Source organism: Salvia miltiorrhiza, chromosome 2, assembly GCF_028751815.1.
Source record: "Salvia miltiorrhiza cultivar Shanhuang (shh) chromosome 2, IMPLAD_Smil_shh, whole genome shotgun sequence".
Taxonomy (NCBI): Eukaryota; Viridiplantae; Streptophyta; class Magnoliopsida; order Lamiales; family Lamiaceae; genus Salvia; species Salvia miltiorrhiza.
In genome coordinates this window covers 51,679,772-51,700,165 of record NC_080388.1, presented here as the reverse complement: position 1 = coordinate 51,700,165, position 20,394 = coordinate 51,679,772, and the positions used below count along the sequence as shown (strand labels likewise).

At 33.8% G+C, this 20,394-nt stretch overlaps 2 protein-coding genes across 3 annotated transcripts; one reads left to right on the top strand and one right to left on the bottom strand.

Moving 5' to 3' along the window:
• The first annotated feature begins 7,166 nt into the window (after positions 1 to 7,166).
• LOC131010093 (protein DETOXIFICATION 54-like) lies at positions 7,167 to 9,072 on the top strand. Its single transcript, XM_057937485.1, is given in 4 exon segments — positions 7,167 to 7,252; positions 7,339 to 7,408; positions 7,482 to 7,934; positions 7,936 to 9,072. Coding segments are annotated over 3 exon segments (1,440 nt in total). The 5' UTR covers positions 7,167 to 7,252; positions 7,339 to 7,354; the 3' UTR covers positions 8,869 to 9,072.
• A 3,569-nt stretch (positions 9,073 to 12,641) lies between these two features.
• Positions 12,642 to 16,425, bottom strand: LOC131010092 (protein WHAT'S THIS FACTOR 9, mitochondrial). Of its 2 annotated transcripts, none has more exons than XM_057937483.1 (2): positions 14,389 to 16,425; positions 12,642 to 13,208 (listed from the first exon to the last, which is right to left on the bottom strand). In XM_057937483.1, exon 1 carries the CDS (start codon positions 16,325 to 16,327, stop codon positions 14,429 to 14,431), a length of 1,899 nt encoding a protein of 632 aa, XP_057793466.1. In that variant the 5' UTR covers positions 16,328 to 16,425; the 3' UTR covers positions 12,642 to 13,208; positions 14,389 to 14,428. The 2 variants fall into 2 exon arrangements, with proteins under 2 accessions (XP_057793466.1, XP_057793467.1); XM_057937484.1 differs by having other exon boundaries at positions 12,642 to 13,103.
• Positions 16,426 to 20,394: the final 3,969 nt, after the last annotated feature.

Here is a 20,394-nt window from a genome sequence, read left to right as displayed (position 1 = left end):
TGTGAGGGTCACCCGAATAGGACAAAATTAATACTAAAAAAAAAATGCAAAAATCATATTTATTCTTGGCCCAGAGCTCTTCCGCCTTGTACGTCACTATTTCACTTTATTCTTAAGTTGCCATGTGTCAACTTTTGAGTGGGCCGGGTTATCAGATTTTCTTCAAATAAAATTTAATAGTAACATCTTTTTATATAAAAATATATTAAAATTATTTCCAGATTTTGTAGAATTTTAACTCTGTAACTAAAATTTAATTTTGCTATATTCTTACGCAAACTAAATCTATCTCTTACTCACAATTTTACATTTTGTTCTATTTTAAATTAATACAAAATTGTATTTCATCGAAAGTTACTACGGGCTAGCACAATTATGTAACAAATTAGAATTATATTATTTCGGGTTGGCATAACAAACTAAGAATTGTATTAATTCTTGATAGTTATATTTTAAAGAAAAATTTATTTTATTTTAAATATAATAAATAAATAAATATTAGAGATACTAGATAATTAAAAAAATTATTTTATTTTTTAAATATAATAAATAAATAAATATTAGAGATACTAGATAATTAAAAAAAATATTTTATTTTTTAAATGTAATAAATAAATAAATATTAGAGATACTAGATAGTTAAAAATAAAGTGAAAAGAAAAAATGTGTAGGTTGGATTGGTGTCACTGATGGGAGTATAAATATGTGAATGAGAGAGAAATGAACATTCTATTAAAAAATTAAGTTAGGTTGGATTCGATGAGTGTCACGGCTGTGGATAGTCTAACATGACTATCAAATAAAATATAAATTTACTTTACACTTCATCCTTACAAATGGTCTCTATTTACTTTACATCCTAAACACATCTTCATTAATTCTTGTGGCCAAATAAAGTGAATCAAAATGTTTCCTATTTACTTTACACCTTAAATACCTCTTCATTAATCACAAAATCTCATATACATCTGGGTGCACCGTACACCCAAGTTGACCCGTACTCAAGTCATGACCCACATGCTAATCTAAACTTATATCTTGACTCAAATCGTGTAAATGACACTATTCAGTTTTACAAATGACATTGCTTATAATTGACATTATTCAATTATATAAACTAAAATATTATAGTGTGATTTTCAATCTTATAGTATTATTTAAAATATTATAGTGTCATTTACAATCTTATAGTGTCAATTACATGAAGTATCATTTATATTTCTGAATAGTATCAATTATACACAATGACATTTATAATGTTATAGTGTTATTTATACGCAGTGTCATTTGTATAACAAAACAATATCAATTAAAAGCAGTGTCATTTATATAATTGAATAGTGTCATTTACACGATTTGAGTCAAAAATGCAGATTTGGATCAGAATGCAGGGCAGGATCTAGATACGGATCAATCTGAGTGTACGGTACACCTAAGTATATCCAAGATCACCTTATCATTAATTCTCGCGTCTAAATAAATGAATTGTTATCAATGAGACGGAGGGAGTATAGCCATGAGATTTAATGTTCCCAAACATAACATATAAAATAAAAGATTCGGATTGATTATTAAAGTTGCATGACTTGAGTTTATAAATAGATGCGATTCTCCTTGAGAACGCTTTAATTAGAGGCCATTGTCCGATGTTTGGTCCATTTAATTAATTAGACAATAAGGATAAAGCTTGTACATAATAATAATCAAATGAAGTTTAGCATAAGCACTTATTAATTGTATAGCATATGTTCCATCTCATACAAAATCAGTTCGTACAAAATAGGAAACATGGAGAAAGGGAGAGAAGGGGTTGAGGGAGTTAGTTCCTAAAATCATGGATAAAACCTTAAACTACCTCAACCTCCACTACTCCACTTTTTGCAACCACGTTTTCAGCCTTGAAGAGCAAGATTGGAGTTGTCTATAAAAGGTGAGGAAGTTCCCTCAGTTTGTTCAGAGCTTACAGAGAGAAATCAAGCCATGTAGGGCAATTGTGTACGAGTGTGATTCTGTATGTTGGGATAACATCAGAGTCAACACTCGTTGTTTAATTTTGTAAGATTTCGAAGTATTGCTCTTGAACCGAGTTTTGTTCTTTTGTGAGAGTATCATGTGTTCAATACCTAGGTCATTATAAAGGTATTGAACGAGTTGTTCATTCTCTATTTAGTCATTTTGTCATGAGGCATCTTCAAGTTATATATTTTATAACTTGAAGAATTTTTCCATCTCCTTGTGTCTTCCATTTTTATTTCCGCTGCAATATATCTCTGTGTGCACTCTCGTGTTGCCTTAACACAGTGCAATACATCAAGTTTGAAGGAGGAAGCAACACTAACAAGTGGTATCAGAGCAGTCACTCGATACACTGAGTGTGATCCTCGCTGTTATCAGAACAGTTGTTTCAACATGGAGTCCAACAATCTCGGATTTCTGCGACCACCAATTTTGGATGGTGCAAATTGCTCTTTCAAAAAGTACATGCAGGGGAAGAACATCCATTTCGGGGGAGATTTAAAGGCTTATTGGTTTTGTGAAGAAAGACAAAAAGGGGGAGTTTGTTGGAGTTATTTTTTAACTCCAGTATTATTTTATTTTGTCTTTCATCACATTTTTGCAGGCCTTAAAACGAAGTCAAAGTCAGTTCGTACAAAATAGGAAACATGGAGAAAGGAAGAGAAGGGGTTGAGGGAGTTAGTTCCTAAAATCATGGATAAAACCCTAAACTACCTCAACCTCCACTACTCCACTTCTTGCAACCACGTTTTCAGCCTTGAAGAGCAAGATTGGAGTTGTCTATAAAAGCTGAGGAAGTTCCCACAGTCTGTCCAGAGCTTACAGAGAGAAATCAAGCCATGTAGGGCAATTGTGTACGAGTGTGATTCTGTATGTTGGGATAACATCAGAGTCAACACTAGTTGTTTAATTTTGTAAGGTTTCAGAGTATTACTCTTGAACCGAGTTTTGTTCTTTTGTGAGAGTATCATGTGTTCAATACCTAGGTCATTATAAAGGTATTGAACGAGTTGTTCATTCTTTATTTAGTCATTTTGTCATGAGGCATCTTCAAGTTATATATTTTATAACTTGAAGAATTTTTCCATCTCCTTGTGTCTTCCATTTTTATTTCCGCTGCAATATATCTCTGTGTGCACTCTCGTGTTGCCTTAACACAGTGCAATACATCAAGTTTGAAGGAGGAAGCAACACTAACAAGTGGTATCAGAGCAGTCACTCGATACACTGAGTGTGATCCTCGCTGTTATCAGAACAGTTGCTTCAACATGGAGTCCAACAATCTCGGATTTATGCGACCACCAATTTTGGATGGTGCAAATTGCTCTTTCAAAAAGTACATGTAGGGGAAGAACATCCATTTCGGAGGAGATTTAAAGGCTTATTGGTTTTGTGAAGAAAGACAAAAAGGGGGAGTTTGTTGGAGTTAATTTTTAACTCCAGTATTATTTTATTTTGTCTTTCATCACATTTTTGCAGGCCTTAAAACGAAGTCAAAGTCAGTTCGTACAAAATAGGAAACATGGAGAAATGAAGAGAAGGGGTTGAGGGAGTTAGTTCCTAAAATCATGGATAAAACCCTAAACTACCTCAACCTCCACTACTCCACTTCTTGCAACCACGTTTTCAGCCTTGAAGAGCAAGATTGGAGTTGTCTATAAAAGGTGAGGAAGTTCCCTCAGTTTGTCCAGAGCTTACAGAGAGAAATCAAGCCATGTAGGGCAATTGTGTACGAGTGTGATTCTGTATGTTGGGATAACATCAGAGTCAACACTCGTTGTTTAATTTTGTAAGATTTCGAAGTATTGCTCTTGAACCGAGTTTTGTTCTTTTGTGAGAGTATCATGTGTTCAATACCTAGGTCATTATAAAGGTATTGAACGAGTTGTTCATTCTCTATTTAGTCATTTTGTCATGAGGCATCTTCAAGTTATATATTTTATAACTTGAAGAATTTTTCCATCTCCTTGTGTCTTCCATTTTTATTTCCGCTGCAATATATCTCTGTGTGCACTCTCGTGTTGCCTTAACACAGTGCAATACATCAAGTTTGAAGGAGGAAGCAACACTAACAAGTGGTATCAGAGCAGTCACTCGATACACTGAGTGTGATCCTCACTGTTATCAGAACAGTTGTTTCAACATGGAGTCCAACAATCTCGGATTTCTGCGACCACCAATTTTGGATGGTGCAAATTGCTCTTTCAAAAAGTACATGCAGGGGAAGAACATCCATTTCGGGGGAGATTTAAAGGCTTATTGGTTTTGTGAAGAAAGACAAAAAGGGGGAGTTTGTTGGAGTTATTTTTTAACTCCAGTATTATTTTATTTTGTCTTTCATCACATTTTTGCAGGCCTTAAAACGAAGTCAAAGTCAGTTCGTACAAAATAGGAAACATGGAGAAAGGAAGAGAAGGGGTTGAGGGAGTTAGTTCCTAAAATCATGGATAAAACCCTAAACTACCTCAACCTCCACTACTCCACTTCTTGCAACCACGTTTTCAGCCTTGAAGAGCAAGATTGGAGTTGTCTATAAAAGCTGAGGAAGTTCCCACAGTCTGTCCAGAGCTTACAGAGAGAAATCAAGCCATGTAGGGCAATTGTGTACGAGTGTGATTCTGTATGTTGGGATAACATCAGAGTCAACACTAGTTGTTTAATTTTGTAAGGTTTCAGAGTATTACTCTTGAACCGAGTTTTGTTCTTTTGTGAGAGTATCATGTGTTCAATACCTAGGTCATTATAAAGGTATTGAACGTGAGTTGTTCATTCTCTATTTAGTCATTTTGCCATGAGACATCTTCAAGTTATATATTTTATAACTTGAAGAATTTTTCCATCTCCTTGTGTCTTCCATTTTTATTTCCGCTGCAATATATCTCTGTGTGCACTCTCGTGTTGCCTTAACACTGTGCAATACATCAAGTTTGAAGGAAGCAACACTAATAGGTTCGATTTCGATTTCGATTTTTACATGTTAGGTCGGTTCAGTTCGATTTTGAACCGATGCACAACTTATATGTAGTTGAATTTTAAGTTATAATTTATTGATATCAATTTTCCCTCCAGTTTCTGATTCATGATTCTTGGTGTCTAATTTCTTATAAATTATTTTGTCAATAATTTGCATGTCTAGCTATTCAACTTGAGACTTGAATATGATAATTGCTCAGCCGATTCAGTAATGCATGATATAGTTTTATTTTGAGACTTGAATGTAATAGGTAAATTGTAGGAAACTATTATTTATGTGTCTTTGGGAGTTAATTATTATCTTGAGACTTAAATGTGGTAAAGAATTTATTAATCAACTTTTATAGTTATTTGTTAGAGAAGAGTATGAATAGGATTGTGATCTTTCATCAAAACTGAATTAAATTGGAAAGTGAGTCAATAGGTTAAACACATAGGTTTAATTAACGTAAATGCATTCTTTAGAATCAGTGTCTTTATTATTTAATTTTATTTTTGAATTTATTTATTTATATTGAGTTTAGTTTTATTCTTCATCATATTTATGTTCTTTTGCCTGGATATTATTTTAGTGCGTATTAGGATTATTCACAGTGTTTTCGATTTTTCAGTTCTCTCTCTGCTTACTATCAATTACACTGCATTAATTGCAGTTTTTATTGTTCGTAAAATAGTGATCACCATGTTTATGATAAGTGTGATCTTTCACTATTTTCGTCTCTTCATAATAAAAGTGATTTCTTAATTTCATGACATATATCCTTATATTTTTATCATCATTCACATATAATATTTACAATAAAAAAACTCATCTCACAAATAATTTATTAATTATTAATAGCTTTTGTGAGTTTATTTTCTTACTTTATACACATCTTTTAATATCTTCTTATAACCCGCGTCCTCTCTTACACACTAGACTTAACACGAACGGAGCAAGTATTGAAAGTCCACGCTTGACGCTGATGGAAAATGTCAAAATCTTTATCGTTGAAATCAAACAACATAGTATATTATTTTTGTTTTTAAATAGCTTTTATATTTAAACATAATTTTTAATAGATTAAGATATTTTTTATTTTATAAAATCCATATATAGCATTATTTTCTATTGAAATTATTTTTAAATGTGTTTATATCATATTTTTTTTAAAAAATCATATTTTACACACCAATTTATTTGAATTATTCAACTATTAATTTCTTCTCATTTTGCTATCTCGCTGGATTTCGACATAAATATGGTTGCGTGAAAAATAAAAACAACATCATATTATTGAGTTGGATTGACAAAATGTCGTTTTTATAACAGACAATTAAAAGCTCTAAATATTTTTAGTTCCTATTGTATCTCCTCTCCTTCCTTATTATCTATTTTAAATTGCATCAACAAAATATTGGATTATTCTTATTGATAGAATAAAAATACTCCCTCCGTCCCGTAAAATTTAAGTAATATTTCTTTTCGAGTTGTCCTGCGGCTGTGAAGTTTGAACATATGAAAAAGTTTTTTTATTTTCACTCTTTCATCTATCACATTTAATATATAAAATATTAATTTTTTAAAATTCGTACCAAAAAAAAATTGTTCAAATTTTGCGGGAGCAACGAGTAAAATATAGGTATTCAATTGGTTCCCATTTCATATCAAGACATCCATTCCATTGGCATGCTGAATTCGTTCATATTAACAAATTATTGAATTTTACCACATGAAGAAAAGTGAGACAATAATATCCTAACTATAGTTCTCTCTCCTCTTTAATTCGTGTGTAAGAGATGTTAGAGATTAAAATTGATGTTGATATTTTAAGAGTAGAATAGTCGTTTAGGACATAGAATGCTTTGAATAATAAGAAAGAACATTTTTACAAAAAAATAAAATAAAATAAGAAAAATGGACATTTTAAATTTCCACCCTTAATTTATTTCCTTTTCCTCTCATATGTCATCTCTCCTTCTGCTCCTGCAGCATAGCCCCCATAAAAGCTCATGTCGAAGTCGCCGCCATTACCAAAAGCTGTACACTTTTTTGCCCTTTCATAAAGTTCAAATTTTTCATTTTTCTTTTTCCTGTGACACGACACAACTTGTTAAATAAACAAATATATTAAAGGATTCAATTAATAATGACTGCACTAAGATGCTGCCCTGCTTATTAATATCCATATTGCACGTAAATATGTAATCTTGTATGCTCTCGAGTTGCTACAATTCCTTCATCAAAAATCCTAGAATCTTCAACTTCCGCAAGAATTCCAAGGTAGGCTTCTTAAAAAAGCAATCTTGCTTCATTTTCTGCAAATTCAAGATTTTTTTTTTTATTTTCTTTTTGTTTTTGTTCCACTGTTCATCATTTGCAGAAATGGCAGAAAAAATGCGGGATTTTTACTCTCACAGACATCCCACATCATCCCAGGTAAACCATTGGTCAGAAAAACCCAAAACTGAGATCGATTTATGAATAAAAATTCAATCTTTTTTTGAAAAAGGTGGTAGAGGAAATGAAGGAACTATGGCAAATGGTGCTCCCCATAACTGCAATGAACTTCCTGGTGTACGTCCGAGCCGTGGTCTCCGTGTTGTTCCTGGGCCGTCTGGGCAGCTTGGAGCTGGCCGGCGGCGCGCTGTCGATCGGGTTCACCAACATCACCGGCTACTCGGTTCTGGTGGGCTTGGCCTCCGGGCTGGAGCCGGTTTGCAGCCAAGCGTACGGGTCCAAGAACTGGGAGCTCCTCTTTGTGTCTCTACACCGCATGATCCTGATCCTCCTGGTGGCCATAGTCCCCATCGGAGCGCTGTGGGTCAATCTGGAGCCGATCATGCTCTTCATGGGGCAGGACGCCGAGATCACCTCCACGGCCGCGGCTTACTGTTTATATTCTCTCCCAGACCTTTTCACAAACACCTTGCTGCAGCCGCTGCGCGTGTACTTGAGGTCACAAGGGGGTGACGAAGCCGCAAATGTGGTGCACTTTGACGGCGGTGGCGTTTCACGTGCCGCTCAATTATGCGTTGGTGGTGGTGGCGGGGTGGGGGGTGCGTGGGGTGGCGCTCGCTTCCGTGCTGACGAATTTGCATATGATGGTGCTGATGATGGGGTACGTGTGTGTTTATGGGCGGTGGGAGTGGAAATGGGGCGGCGGCGGCGGCGGGATCGGGGCTCTGCTGAAGCTGGCCGTGCCGAGCTGTCTGGGGATTTGCTTGGAGTGGTGGTGGTACGAGATCGTGACGGTGCTGGCCGGTTACCTGCCGGAGCCAAAGCTGGCGGTGGCGGCGACGGGGGTGATGATCCAGACGACGAGCCTTATGTACACGGTTCCGATGGCGCTGGCGGGGTGCGTGTCGAGCAGGGTAGGAAATGAGGTGGGCGGTGGGAGGCCGTACAAGGCGAGGCTGGCAGCGATGGTGGCGCTGACGTGTGCGTTGGTGGTAGGGATGATGAACGTGATGTGGACAGTGGTGTTTAGAGAGAGATGGGGAGCTCTATTCACAAAGGATGAAATGCTGATAGCTATGGTTGCTTCGGTGTTGCCTATCACGGGCCTATGCGAGCTCGGGAACTGCCCACAGACCACCGGTTGTGGCATCCTCAGAGGCACGGCTAAGCCGGTGGTGGCGGCCCGGATCAATCTTGCCTCCTTTTACTTTGTGGGCACGCCCGTCGCCGTTGGGCTAGCCTTCTGGCTCTGCATCGGCTTCCCCGGCTTGTGGCTAGGCTTGCTATCGGCTCAGGCTGCGTGTGCCGTCTCAATACTCTATGTCGTGCTGCATTGCACGGATTGGGAAGCTGAAGCTCTCAAAGCTTCCAAACTTGCATCCCCACAAATGGAAATGGAAATGGAAATGGAAATGGAAATGGGGGGAACTCAACTCTAGTCTACTTCTACTCCACTTACTTCCACCAAACTCTATACACATAGTAGGCTTCATTTTCTTCTTCTTCTTCTTTTCTGTAAAGTTCTATTTTCGTAAACGTACGAGATCATGTAAATTAATTCAAAAGTTGGAGTGTTGTTAAACTAAATTTTGCTATATAGTATTTCAGTTAGAATCAATGAATACGTGTCCTCGTAATGTAAATGTTGAATGTTTTAGCCTTTAGGCTGAAAAGTTTCCAATGTAGCATTATCTAAAATAGGGATTTTTCTTCGGCCAAATCCAACTGCTCCGACCGGACCATCCATTTAATAATGTTTCAAAAACTATATTGAAGCGTTCCACTAATAATATCTCATATCATTCTTAATAAAAAAATTAAACATTTAAAATATTATTAACAATAGCCCTAATTCACTTTATATGGAGTATCAATTTACATAAAATAATTTTTAAATATTATTAACTACACACTTTTTAATGTGTACGTTCAATTTAGTGGGACGTTGCTAATAGTCTAATGGGACGTCCAATTATTAAAAATGAAATAACGGGATATTAGAGTAAATATCCGAATTAACATCGAATAAAAATGCTTGTCCATGAAGAAACGTGTCGAATGTAGGTCGATTTGTTGCTTTGTGAAGTGGGATTTTTGTAAAGACAGGTGCCAATATTAGAGGGATATAAAGTAGTGGATGGGGCAGCTTAAATGGCATTCGATAAATGTGACAACTCAGTTGAATTTAGGAGGGAGTGCTCTCAAATCCCAACCCCCTTTTTGTGCCGAGTTATTACAATTTTTTTCCCTTCTTGAGAATGAGTTATTACAACTTTTATTAAGCCCCTTTTTTCTAGGTTTTGGTATTGTCTCGAAAAAATTAAATTGAGTTATATCCATGTCACGATCCCATCAACTTGATAAAAAGCATTTATTGTTATCGTATCGTATTTTATTTTGAGAGCCCATAATGTAGCCCGTTTCAATCCAAAAAGCATTTACATGTTTCTTAAGTTTCTCGCACTTTGTTTCAAATTTTTTTTGGAATATAGTAGTAACTCACTAATTATATTCAGGGTTAGTTGCTAAAACTTTCACCAACATCCACCCAATATTTTTATAAATCATTATAATAGTGATACATTTTGTAAATTTGTAGCAAAGTAAACGCGTCCAATTTTTTCTAACGATAAAGAAAATGACTGTGATATTGTACTTGACGTGTGGAGAAGAAATATTTTGTCATTTTTTGATCACTTAAAAAAGCTTGAGTGCTTTTATTTTGCTACAAATCAACTAAATGTGTTATTATTGCAATATTTGTAAAGCAAACCTAAAACAAAAGCTGGTGAATCATTTTTACAATTATTCCTTAAGTATAATCTAAACTAGCATTTGCATTCCGTACGATACACGAGAAATATTTTAATAAATTTATATTTATATAAAATTGATATATACTAAATTATCATATTTATAAATATAACACAAAATTTAATTTTAACTAAATATATTTGAAATGAATATTAAAAAAAAAGAATTCACAATAATAACAATTGATACTATGAAAAGGCAAAAAAAAAGTTAAAAATTGAAAATAAAAATAAAAAAGAATTGGAAAATAAATTTATTCAAGAAAGATGAGAGAGAAGAGAGAATTTTTTAATAAAATATTCTTTAAATAAATATACTAACTTTTACATTTTAAATCAAATAGTTACATAAAATGTATCTGATTAAAGTTCTTATCGCGATCTTTAACTTGATACGCGTATTAAATATTTTATAATTAGTCAAATTTCACAATTTTAAAAAGAAATAAAACAAAAAAATAAGAACATAAAAAATAGAAAATAAAAGAAATACTTCATCCGTCCACAATAAATTTGCCACAATTTCCTTTTTGGTCCGTCCACAAAAAATTGTCACTTTCATTTAAAATAGTAGTGTCCACACATCTCCACTCACATTCAAAGTGAAATCTTCACTCCACTAACAACTTTCCTAACATTTTATTAAAACCTGTACTGTCATCCAAAATGTGGCAAATATATTGTAGACGGATATACTACTAATTTACACATAAACATTCAATTTTGTTATAATTATAACATTGTTGATGAATTCATTATTCGCGTTGCAGTGTTAAAAGAGGGGTGTTTCACCTGTTAGTGGCAATCGTTGGTAAACTTAAGATAAAACGTAGAAGAAAAGAGAGAAAGCGTTGTATTTCATATTGCATAACCTTACAATGAGAGAGGAGATCACTATTTATAGAGAGATACAAGAAGGGGTAAAGAAGTCATTCTGGATTCTCGTACGATCACTAGGTTAGTTAGAAAAAAGGCCTCGTTTAGGTAGCCGTCGGATATGTCAGTAACTTGTCGACTTTTGTTTGTTATGCAGCGTTGGCATGCTCCAATGTAGTTAGTCCGGCAGCACTGACCGCTCCCTTAGTAGAAACGCCTTTAAAAGCCTGCAAATGCCTTTCCTGGGTGGCAGCTCTTCGGGAAATGCTGTTTGAGATGATTCTCCTCTGATCGGGTCCAGCTCTGATCATGGTTATTTGCTACACTCTGAATATACGCGTACTTTACTCCTCATCAATTGCCACTTAAATTTTAAAATTAATTTGAAGTTAAGTCGTAGTTTTATCATATTCTTAGACTGCATGGCACCCTAAACTTCATATAACTTTAATTTATGAACAAGATTCCAAGCTATGTTACTAAAATGCTTTAAAAAGTATTTAAGAATCAGAAAAAGTAAGGGGTAAATGGAAGAGAAAAAGGATCCATTAACACCACTATTTTTATGTGTTTGGTTAAAAATTAAAGTAGTCAGTTCACAATATTATTCTTTTTAAGGAATATTTTACATAACAAAATGAGTTGGAGAAGACATAATCAAGTGGGATTTTTGTCAATAAATAGTACTCCCTCCATTTTTATGTGTTTGGTTAAAAATTAAAGTAGTTAGTTCACAATATTACTCTTTTTAAGGAATATTTTACATAACAAAATGAGTTGGAGAAGACATAATCAAGTGGGATTTTTGTCAATAAATAATACTCCATCCATCCACGATATCGTTTACACATTATGGACGACACGAGTTTTAAAAAAATTGTGGATAGTAGTTGATAATAGTGAGTATTGGTGTGAATGGAGTTTGAATTCCACTATAAATGTGTAGAGGAAAATAATGTGTTATGTGAATCCTACTGCTATAAATAAAAGTGGAAATAATATTATAGACGGATCAAAATAACAAAAATGAAAACAATATCGTGGAGAGATATTACTTAATTCATACTTTAATAGTATATATGTTACACTCATGTACACCTAAGTGTGTATTGCCAATTTGCCATGCACAGTAATCACACCATTATCAAATAAATATCAATGATACGACTCGGTTGATGAAACAGATATATGTGAGATTCAATTGAAGAAATAAAAAAATTGGCAAACACAACCCACATTGGCACTTTATTCCTTTGACAAAAAAAAATAAAAAAAAATCAAGAGCCGAAATACCCAAAAGAACGTAAAGAATGGAATGATGTATTTCGAAACTTTAATACACAAATATTGATATATTATTCGATGCTCATTTAATTATTAATAAGTCCTAATAACTAAAACATAAGAAATTAAGAATAATGAGAAGTAAACAAATTGAGCCGTCAGTAGCATTGGCATGAAAAAGGAGGAATCACATCTGTCCAAAACAAAAGTTGCATTTCCCATCCCATTCTTTCACATTTCACCAATAACCTTCATTTTCTATCCATTTGAATATTTGGCAATCAAAGATTTACATGCTTATGCCCTTCTACTTTTTTAGATATGCTGACATCCTTCATCACATCATCATTAAAATCCAAGATTTTTTATGTTCTTGTCCGTCGACCTGTCCCATAAACTCAAAAGAAACTATTACATTAAATCAAGAATTGGAGTATTGGGGGAGAGAGAAGAGTGCTTGACCTAATAAAACATGAAAGTGGGCAAAATGAGAGGCAAATCATAAGGCAGAGAAAATTGCTTCACATAGATATTTATGGGACTACTATCAATTCCACTTGGTTAGCTACTTTAGTTCAAGAATAGAGAAATTAATTAAGACAATAGTGATTCCACCCATACCGTCCAAAGCTTCTTTGTTTAATGATATTTGCCTTTTCCAGCGCAAGGAACTTTCCATATCACCAGCTTCTACAAGTAGCCTGTGTCAACATCCAACATGCAGTTTATAATGCCAAAAATACAAATGTCTAGACGATGAACGCGGGCACATTCCCAACCGGCATCACCACAGAAACCCCTGTCGCCTAAGGAAATCATCGTACATCACTTAAGAATATCATTACAATCAAATATACACCTCAAGCTATATATGCATTTAGATTATCACACAGAATAAGTTTTAGTCCCAGATTAGAGGTTTTACATCTCATTCCCAACGAATCGGTTAATCCTAAGACAATCAAACTTTTTTAGGATAAGCCAGATGAGTAACCGCAGTTCATCCTTATCTCAACAACCAGCAACTAACAAACATGTTCAACTAAGACTGTCTCACTTTCTACATCATTGTCCAATAGAAAACATTAAACAAATCAACACAGTGCCACAAAGCACTCCACAAATAATCTGCAGCTAAGGCCTAAGCAATCTCTAGTGAACTTTGTTCCTATGCTGTGAGCTAGAGACATCAAAGTTGAAGAAGTTTCAGAGTCGAAAAGATCAGGAAATTAAAGGAAATGATAAACCTAAGGAACATTATGCTTTAATGAAATGTAAGCAATGCCCAGCAGAAGCTTTCGATCACATAAAACCAGTTTATGCTCATTGACAAAATGTATATATTAAATTGAGACAGGACAAAATCATAAAAGAACATGTTTCTGTCACGTCAAAGTTTGCCCTTTGAGGAGTAGAAGTTAAGAGGGGCAAGAGAATACCTGTCCAAGTTTTCATCACATCTAAGTTTTCTATGTCTAGTTTAGATTTTTAATATTTCTTGGTTTGGTATATACAGTTTCCATCATTTGGAATTGATAACAATCCAAATCACAGAAAAGATGGCTGGTGCTACCTAGAAAGTTGAATCTGAATGTCTCCAAATCTAGAGTATAGAAATTAAAGACCATATTTTTCACAATCAACATCCTACATGAATCAACCAAAAGAGAAGCAACACATTTCTTTTGAGCTAGTTACATGTGATCCTCAGTGAAAGTACTGTTCAAACTATAAAATTACTCACAAGAGAGTAATGCATACATGCACATCCAGCACAAAAACAATAAGCAATTCGTTTCCTGCAATAAGTTGATTGAAGTAGTTGATATCAATCACTCGTCATCCTACAGCCCACATAAATGAGTAAAAACGACACAAGAACTAACAGCAACAACTGTTTTGCATCAAGGCCAAAAGAATACCAGGTAACTCAATCACTCTGTTGAAGGTTGCACATATATCATTAACTGAAATGTAATAGCAAACCTAACACATATAATTGCTCAGTTAAGCAGCTGAGTTTCCACTATGTGGACCTCCTCCCTGCTTCAGACCTAGTCCTATTTCCTGAGAAATTTGACTTCTTTGTAAATCTTCTGGGAGTATTAGAATCATCATCCTGAAAATTTGTTCTCCTAGAAGGCCTTGTTGAAAATTTCGACATATTCTCTTCACTGTCTCTTCCATTTGTCCTCCTTCCAGCACTTCTATTATTCCTCCTTCCAAAATCTCTGCCTTTCACTTCGTGCCTCCCACTATTAGTCACATTTCTAAACTCAATGGCCTCCCCACAATCATCACTCTCATCATCATCATCAGACGAGTCATCCATTTCACCACCTCGAACATTTGTTCTCCTAGAAGACCTTGTCGATTCAGTGCCTCTTCCATTTTTCCTCCTTCCCACACTTCTAGCATCACTTCTTTCAAAATCTCTGCCCTTTCTTTCATGCCTCCCCCTTTTAGCCACATTTTCAACCTCACCACCCTCCCCACAATCATCACTCTCATCATCACCATACATGTCATGCATTCCACCACCTCGATCATTTCTTCTCCTAGAAGACCTTGTTGAACTTTTCAACACAATTTCTTCAGTGCCTCTTCCTCTTGTCCTAACCACATCTCTAGTATTCCTCCTTTCAGAAACTCTGCCATTAGTCTCCTGCCTCCCTCTTTCAATTGCATTTCCAACCTCAACAGCCTCCCCACAATCATCACTCTCATTGTACATTTCATCATCATCTTCCTCCACGCCCTCAGCATCCTCCACTTCACCACTCCCTTCACTTTTCTTCACACCAACAGCACTCTTCTGCTGTGCATTCTTTGCTTTATTATCATCCTTCACCACATTCATCAGCTGAATATACTTCGACCTCATACCCATCAAAGGATGCCTCTCAATCAACATCCCTCTCTTATACGCTTCCCTTAGAACTACAGTATGAGTTCCAATCTTACTCGACACATAAAAAATCCCAGGATGCTGCAAGAACGCACGCTTAAAGCTTGGCCTCAACCCCAAATACTCTCCTAAATAAAGCAGATTCTCCTTCTCTGCCTTCTTCCCAACAAAAAGATTAAGCACCTCGTGCAGAACTGCCACTACCCACTTATCTGACTCATCGGTCTTCGTCCCCAAATGCATTGCATTCTGATAGGGCGATGCATAAGGCAACTTCTGCCACTCATCCAACCACTTCTTATACTTCTTATCCATCTCAAACTCCTTCGAAAACTGAAACGAAAACTCAATCTTTCCACTCTTTGCCCCCTTCTTTTCCACCTCCGAAACTGCAAATTCATCACCCCAGCAAACCAACTCAAGCACTTTTTCATTTTCCCCTAAATCATCCCCACCAATCACCCTAAAATAATCCGGAAACTCAGGAATTAAAGCCTTCTCATAATCTCGAGGCAAACCTAGCTCCCATTTCAAACGCTCCAACACAAAAATCGGAATTTTATTTATCCTACTTACCATCAACAGCTTCAAGAGGCGGCTCGCAATGTCCTGCTTGTAATTCACACTCTGGTAAAGCAGATCTTCCTCAGAGCTCAAAGAAATTATATTAGGGGTTAGCTTAATGTGGGGCTGGATGTTGAGGGAGCCCGGTTGGAATTCTTGAAAAATTGAAGGATATTTCCGGATGAATTCAATTGGGCGAAATGGGATTCCTAGGGATTCCCTCGATTCGGTGATGAGCGTAAGCGGGATCGATTTCGACGGCTCGGAGATTATGAGGTTTTTGAGATTGAGGAGGGGTTTGAGGAGCTTGTCGCGCTCCACTGCGTGGTCGAGGCCACGGTCTCGGGGCCATTTCAAGGTGGATACACCGTCGTATAGGGTGCGGAGCTGGAGGAAGCGGTGACGATGGGAGCGGCGGAGGTGGGAGGAGTGACAGGCGGAAAAGAATTTCATGGCGGGGTTTTGGTAGGGTTTTACCTATTTCGCTTGTTTTGATGTTTCAGTCAGTTTAAAGTTTAAACTACTCTTTTTTTGTTTTTCGAGATAATTTTAAACTGCTCTTTATTATCGTGTTTCTGTAATTTAATGCATTTCGAATGATGAAATGAAATCTTAAGTAAATTAGTAATCCCTCTCTTTTATTTGGGATGATAAATTTTATACGTGGTAATTTTAAATTCAATCAAATTTGATCCAATTAGTGGATCCCACTTTTAAAGCATAGCAAATACACATCCAACCTCCATATTTTTTTGGTGAGTACTGCTAAATACACATAATATGTGCGCATATAATGCCCTTGAAAATTTATTTCCTAATTTAAATTATTATTATTACTAGTTTACCCTTAATTAATATTGGAAATTTTCTAAAGATTTTTTCCCTTTATTTATTGCAACAATTTTGGAAACAAAATATTGATATGGCCACTAATCAAGATCCTATACACATAGAAATTGGCACTTCATTTTAGAAAAAGATATAAACACGATTTTGTTAGTTTTTTTTTTTTATATTTAAAATACAATTATATTGATTTATCATGATCATATTTACTGATATTGTTTTTAAGAATAAAAATTCATAGCTAAAATAATACTACAATTTATTTTTTTAAATATACTTTAACAAATGTCACAATATTCCTCTAAAATTTAATTATACATTATACTATAATATAGGAATAATACTTTTTGTTTCGTTTTTCCTTTCCATGTCCTTTTTCATTTTTGTTTTGTTTTTTCTTTTTGTTATTTTTATTAATTTATTTTTACAATTATAATAATTCCTTCATATTTTATATTTTTAATTTTGAGTTCATTAAATTTATTATGATAATTTTATTGAGTAACTGATCGATGTGCTCAACGTATTTTCATAGTCATATTTAATTTGTTATTTTGAATTTACTAATTTATTTATAATATGTTGTCCTGTAGCATATTTTTATTGAGATATGGATTGATGTGCTCAAGGTATGACAATATTCCTACAATTATAACCATACATTTATATTTTATAAGTTTTATTCTAATTTCACTAATTTGTTATGATTTATTCATTAACATATACTACTTTTATAGAATAATCAAAGAATGTAGTTAGCGTATGATATTATTCTAACATTTTAGCTATCCTTTCCTATTTTATATATATATATATATATATATATATATATATATATATATATATATATTATTTCAAGTCCACTAATTTATTTTGATATAATGTTTTCTATAGGATAATTTTATTTACTAATTGATCGGTGTGTTAGCGTATGACATTATTTTTGTTATTATAGTAATTTTTATATGTTTTTATTTTTTATTTTTTAATTTCATTAATTTATTATGATATATTTTCCTGTAGTGTATTTTTAGTAGTTATCAATCGATGTGCTCAACGTATGATTATATTATAGTCATTTATTTGTATTTTTTAAATTGAAACTTATCACTAACGGATTCAAACATGTTACCTCTCAAACATCACTCTAGTCCTTTGTTACATTACCCAATAACGGTATCCGTAGCATAACATTCAACAGAATTATTCTTATATTTCAAAATAATAACTATAATAATAAATTTGTAAAATAATAAATTTGAATTTAAATCTATATAATATACTATGAATTTAGAATGTTAAGTTGATGAGTTCATCAATTTTTTCATCAATACATATTAAATCATTAATTAGTCATGTAACGTTATTGAAGAAAAATAACTAACTAATTAAATAAGAATATGAAACAATAATTTGACTGCAATTTTAATTACTTGATTCTTCTAGTTGAGTTTGAGCTAATTTATGGGATGTAAATCATTGATAAATAAAGCTTATAATGAAAATTGATTCATAATTTAATTTAAGGAAATAAATAATTTATTATTAAAGAAAGATATAAGATTGAAATTTGAATTGTACATTCCTTAATTATCTCAAAGGATGATTACGTAAATTAGAAATTCAATTAAAATTGTATTAATTTCATAATTTATGGAAATTTATAGAATGACAAAAATATCCAATTATGTGCGCACATATTATGTGCATTTAGCATTTCCCTTTTTTGGTAGCTCGGGTTTTTATATTTATGTTGTCGGAGATCTTGAGTTGAGAAATCAAAATTTGAGTTTTAATGGATTCGAAGAGACGAGAATAATGTCAATAAGTTCAAGTAGTAAAATTGAGGCATTAATTTTTTTTTTTTATGAGAGGTCTTGAGAGTGAATTTAATTCTTCTTACGTGAGGATAGTTTTTTCACTTTGTTAGAATTAAGTTCATTTCCGCCTACATGCGGATAATGTTAGTGTTCTCATTTTGTGTAGGTTGAGGTTCATTCCTGTCTACGTGCGGATAATGTTTTCTTTTATATGAATAGTGGTTTCGCATTAGTCTCCATCTTTGTGTAGTGTAGATGTCCTGTCTTCGTGCGGATAGTGCTAACTTTTGTGCGGGTTTGAGTTCATCCCTGTTTCCATTCTCATTTTAAAAAGATGAACATTATGGCATATGAGTCGACATTTAGTACTCCCTCCGTCCCACTTCAATTGGCACACTTGCCTTTATTGTTTGTCCCACTTCAATTGGCACTTTCCTAAAATAGTATGTGGTCCCTACTTTCTTTACTCACATAAAATAAGTGGACCCTACCTACTTTACACTCTTAACCCTTTATTCTTAATCTCCGTGCCCAACTCAAAAGTGTCAATTGAAATAGGACGGATGGAGTACTACTTATTTATGGTTACAATTTTCGACGTTCATTGTACCGACAATGGTTAGTTTTTAATTATTATTGTGCAGGTACCATACATGAAATATTAAAAAATTAATTGAAGAAATGTTAAAAGAGGAGCAACTTAATTTTCAAGTGGATATAACAAATATCAATTGAAAAAAAAAATGTCTTCAAGAAATTTATGTTCCAAGATTGAGAAAGTATGTAACTAATTAATCTATATCCAGACAAGAGGCACATTTAGGAAGGTCAATCGGGGCAGTTCATCGAGTTTCGGGCCAGTCCTATTGAATTGTCGTGTTAATCATGTACAAGCTAATCGGGCTGAAAAAAATTTGAGTTAAAATTTCAACTCTAACCCTAACTATTGGGGTTTCGGGCTAATCAGACTTAAAAATAAAATTATCTTTTATGTTTTATTATTCTTAATGATCTTATATATAATGTATAAAACACATACTCCCTCCGTCCCTAAAATAACTTCCTCTTTTTCCATTTTGGGACGTCCCTCAAATAACTTCCTCTTTCTTTCTTTCCATTTTTGGAAACCTACCCCACCACTAATAATACTTTATTTATTCTTACTTTTCACTTTTCACCACTCCCAATACTAATTATAACACTTTTCACAACTTCCAATAATAATTATATCACTTTTTCTTCATTATCAATACACTTTACAAATTTTTATTAAAACACGTGCCGTCCCCAAAGAGGAAGCCATTTCAGGGACGGAGGGAGTATAAAAATTAAAAATATAAATTACAGAATAAAATGCAAAATATAAAATATTAAAAAAAATCAAGACCACGTAACGTATAAAATAACAATAAAATGTTTCTTTTAGCAAAAATTTCTAACAATCACAAGAATTCTGACAGAAAAATATATACCAACGATATTTGTTTTTATCATGTCAAAATTTAAAGCAGTTCGTATAAAATGAAGGAACAGTTAGACGATCAACTACTTCACTGAATGATAACATGTCAAAAATTTATAGTATTTTATAATAATGATACCAAATTTATAATGTTGATATCTAGATGAAATAAAGCATGACACGCATCATAGAGAGTAAAGTGTGAAATAAAGATTCATGCAAATTGTTATCAAGTTTATTTGGTACATGCTCCTAATGAACTATACACAAACATCAAGAAAAATGAATATAACACGCAAATCAACTTCTACGTAACAAAGTTATTTTATAATAGATATAGACATACATCTATATATATCTTGGAAAATAAATTTAAATTCAAAAAAATCTCA

What these genes read in the sequence shown, in the direction of transcription:
- LOC131010092 (XM_057937483.1), bottom strand. Translation starts at nt 16,327, where the DNA reads ATGAAATTCTTTTCCGCCTGTCACTCCTCCCACCTCCGCCGCTCCCAT.